Source organism: Propithecus coquereli, unplaced genomic scaffold (assembly GCF_000956105.1).
Source record: "Propithecus coquereli isolate 6110/MARCELLA unplaced genomic scaffold, Pcoq_1.0 Scaffold24, whole genome shotgun sequence".
NCBI lineage: Eukaryota > Metazoa > Chordata > Mammalia > Primates > Indriidae > Propithecus > Propithecus coquereli.
In genome coordinates, this window is record NW_012147952.1 from 8,062,270 (window position 1) to 8,065,461 (window position 3,192).

The following is a 3,192-nucleotide window of genomic DNA, read 5'->3' on the forward strand; positions in this document are numbered from 1 at the left end:
GCTTGAGCCCAGGAGTTTGAGGTTGCTGTGAGCTAGGCTGATGCCACAGCACTCTAGCGCAGGCAAGAGACTGAGATTCTGTCTCAAAAAAAAAAAAAAAGAAAAGAAACTTCATGAAAGGTATATGGGATCTTTCTATATAATTTTCTTATAAGTGCATGTCAATCTACAATTAACTAAAAATAGAAAGTTAATTTAAAAATTTCTTAAAATCCAATATAAAAAATTGAGGACACTATATGGTTAACTATTTCAAAGACTTAGCATTATAGATGACCAATTTTCACACTCCCAAATGAGCAGCCATGTATTAACAATTTACCTCCATCTACAATTCAGAATACACAAGCCAATTCCCATTTTTCCTCACTTCTTTCTCTTCCTTCCCCACCACTCATCAATCCCCTGCATAACTGGCTATATAAGAGAACTGCAGGATATGGGGGAGGGGGGGTTTATGTGTGTGTGTGTGTGTGTGTGTGTGTGTGTGTGCACTGTAATTTTATGTTCTCTCTATACATGTAGTTTTATACACAAACATACTCAGTTATTTACCATATTTGTTATTTAGCAACCTAGGCTCTTCGTTCCTAATTTTAAAATCCATTATGTGGCATATTTCCCTTTAAAAATAATTAAAATGTTAAGTTATTTGTTGTGTATGGTGACAACTGCTTCCAGTACTCATTCCCACCCCACCCATGAGTAAGTGGCTATTAAGAAAAAAAGTTTCCGTATGTTTGCTTTGCACTATGAGCTGATCATTAGTAGAGCCTATATAATAGGATATCTCCTGTGTTCTAAACAGAAGATAATAATTGCAAATTTTGGAGAGTAAATTAGGCACTTTTGTGGCCACTGAAGTACACTGTATTTAATAAACCACTGTTGCTGGGCATGGCACTGTTATAATGGGCATGGCATATGATACAGACTAAGTATTGTAACATGCCATGTATTAAAAATACCAAATTAATGTATTCAGAAGTCTAATTTATTTATAGTTCTAAGCTTCCTTTGCTTGGAGAACTCTCACAGCAGGCATTATTTCCGTACTTTTTCCTACCTTTGCTTTCCAAACTACTTGTCAATTTTAAGCAACAGAACCTGACTCAGGGTTTCTGTATGATCTATATATAGCAGATGGCATCTGATGTAAGTTCCCTGTGTAAAAGTCATGGTACAGAACTCTTTTCCTCTCTCCATTCAAGAAAGAAACATTTTTAAAAGATCTGCTGTACTCCTAGACTAGTTATTCAATAGTCTCCTACCCACCCTCCTATCAGTTTTTATTTTGGGGAGTAGAGCATACCCTACCTCAAGATATGTACTATTGTCACTCTTAAATAATATGCAAAGAAATAAAAACAAAAAGCATTGTTCATGTGACATTTCTTACATAAAGGCCCCAAAACATCAGTTTTATATACTATGTCTATTATAGCATCATTTTCAACTTTAGAGAAACAATCAGATAATCAAATAGAATATTTTCCCAAAATGACTAAGATCCAAGGAATTAAACATTCATCCATCAACATGTGTCTCATTAACATAAACAATCTTTGGCATCTTGCTCTTAAATATACAATCTTAAATTTATCTCTTACTCAGAAAGATAACACTAAAAATAGTTTTCATTTCCAAGCAAACACCGAACTGCAATAAGTAGTTTAAACAGAGTACGTTAAACGCCCAATGAGAAACGACCCAAGACAGAACAATTAGAAGCTGTCAAAAATTTACCTTAATCCTCCTCTCAGTGTCATCTAACTTTAACTCTGCCGAAACTAGTTTCTTTGCCAAATCATCTCGTTCAGGTAGATGTCTGGCTTCAGAGATCTTTTTCAGTTTCTGTAAGGAAAATTTTGTCCTAAAGAGTTCACTTTCTGTATCTTTCACCCTTTTCTCGGTTGCCCGTTCTTTCTCTTGAGATTTTCTTAAGCGTTCTTTGAGTGCTGTAATCTCATTGTTATGGCGAACTATAAGTTGTGAGATTTCATTTTCTGCATCTTCATACTTATTCAGGGCTTTCTCCTGTCTGTACTGAAGCCTTTTCAAAGATTTATTTTCTTTTAGCAGCTCAGCTAACTTGACCTGGAGTTCAGATACTTCATTCTGCAATTCATTGATTTTTAGCAGTCTTGCAGAAAGAACCCGTTTTGTAACAAAATCAGTATCTTTCCGAAGTGGCTCTCTATTGAGGCTCTGGGAGCGAAATCCCACTCTGACTCCCTTTCTGTTCGGTAGACCCTTAGGGCTTGGTTTCCTAGGGGCTAAAAAAGAAATAGTAATAACATAAAGTGAAAGTTGTATCAAAGATAGTGAGTGTTATTTATTCATACTACCACAAGTGAGTCCATAAGATTCTTTAGTTATTTTTATCTCTAAAAAAAAGGGTTTTACAATATTTAGTTAAATATCAGGTTTTATTTAGAGCTCTAAATATGTTTCTATTAAAGTTTGCAATCTTTTCAGAAAGGTCAAGAATACTCCAATCCATCAAAAATTATATCCCAATAGTTATATGCAATTATTCTACATTGCTTAAAAGAAGACAGTATCAGGCTTTAACCATTTTTAACTTTATAGGTAAGATGGCAAGTCAGAATTCAAACATGGCCATCATTAGTATTAGCATGGTGCATAATAAACATTGGAAAAAACATTGTGGTATTCACGTCATTTGTGCAGAGATATTTGTGATCAATATTTGAAATGTGAAAATGTGTATTTCCTCTAAATTAATTACAACTTCGTTTAGGGACAGGATGACAGCATATTGTACAGTGCAGGAGATTTGGGACTTAAAGTTATGACTTAGTAACTCCTTGGGCAATTCAATTAAACCTTCCCAAGTCTATTTTTCCAACGCATAGAATGAGGATAACATCACCAACATAACTAGGTTGTGAGAGTTAAATGAACTATGTACGTAAAACATAAAGTTCTACATATTTTCTGTTAAGAACTTCATCTCATTTATCAGTGACTGAAAATGGAAAACAGCAGTACAACTGTGATTCTAAATGCTTTCTCAGATTTCTTTTGTGTGATATTCAAATCAAAAACACCTGACATAGGCCGGGCACAGTGGCTCACGCCTGTAATCCTAGCACTCTGGGAGACCGAGGCGGGTGGACTGCTCAAGGTCAGGAGTTTGAGACCAGCCTAAGGAAGAGCGAGACCCCA

The 3,192-nt window shown here is 35.3% G+C and overlaps 1 protein-coding gene across 1 annotated transcript in view; it reads right to left on the minus strand.

Annotated features, from left to right (window-relative positions):
* The window catches only part of LCA5 (Leber congenital amaurosis 5), a 46,111-nt gene that overhangs the window by 25,007 nt on the left and 17,912 nt on the right, over window positions 1-3,192 (minus strand). Inside the window, exon 2 of the mRNA XM_012646084.1 lies at window positions 1,747-2,276. Coding sequence (XP_012501538.1) covers window positions 1,747-2,276 — 530 coding nt within the window. The remainder of the gene's footprint in view (window positions 1-1,746; window positions 2,277-3,192) is intronic.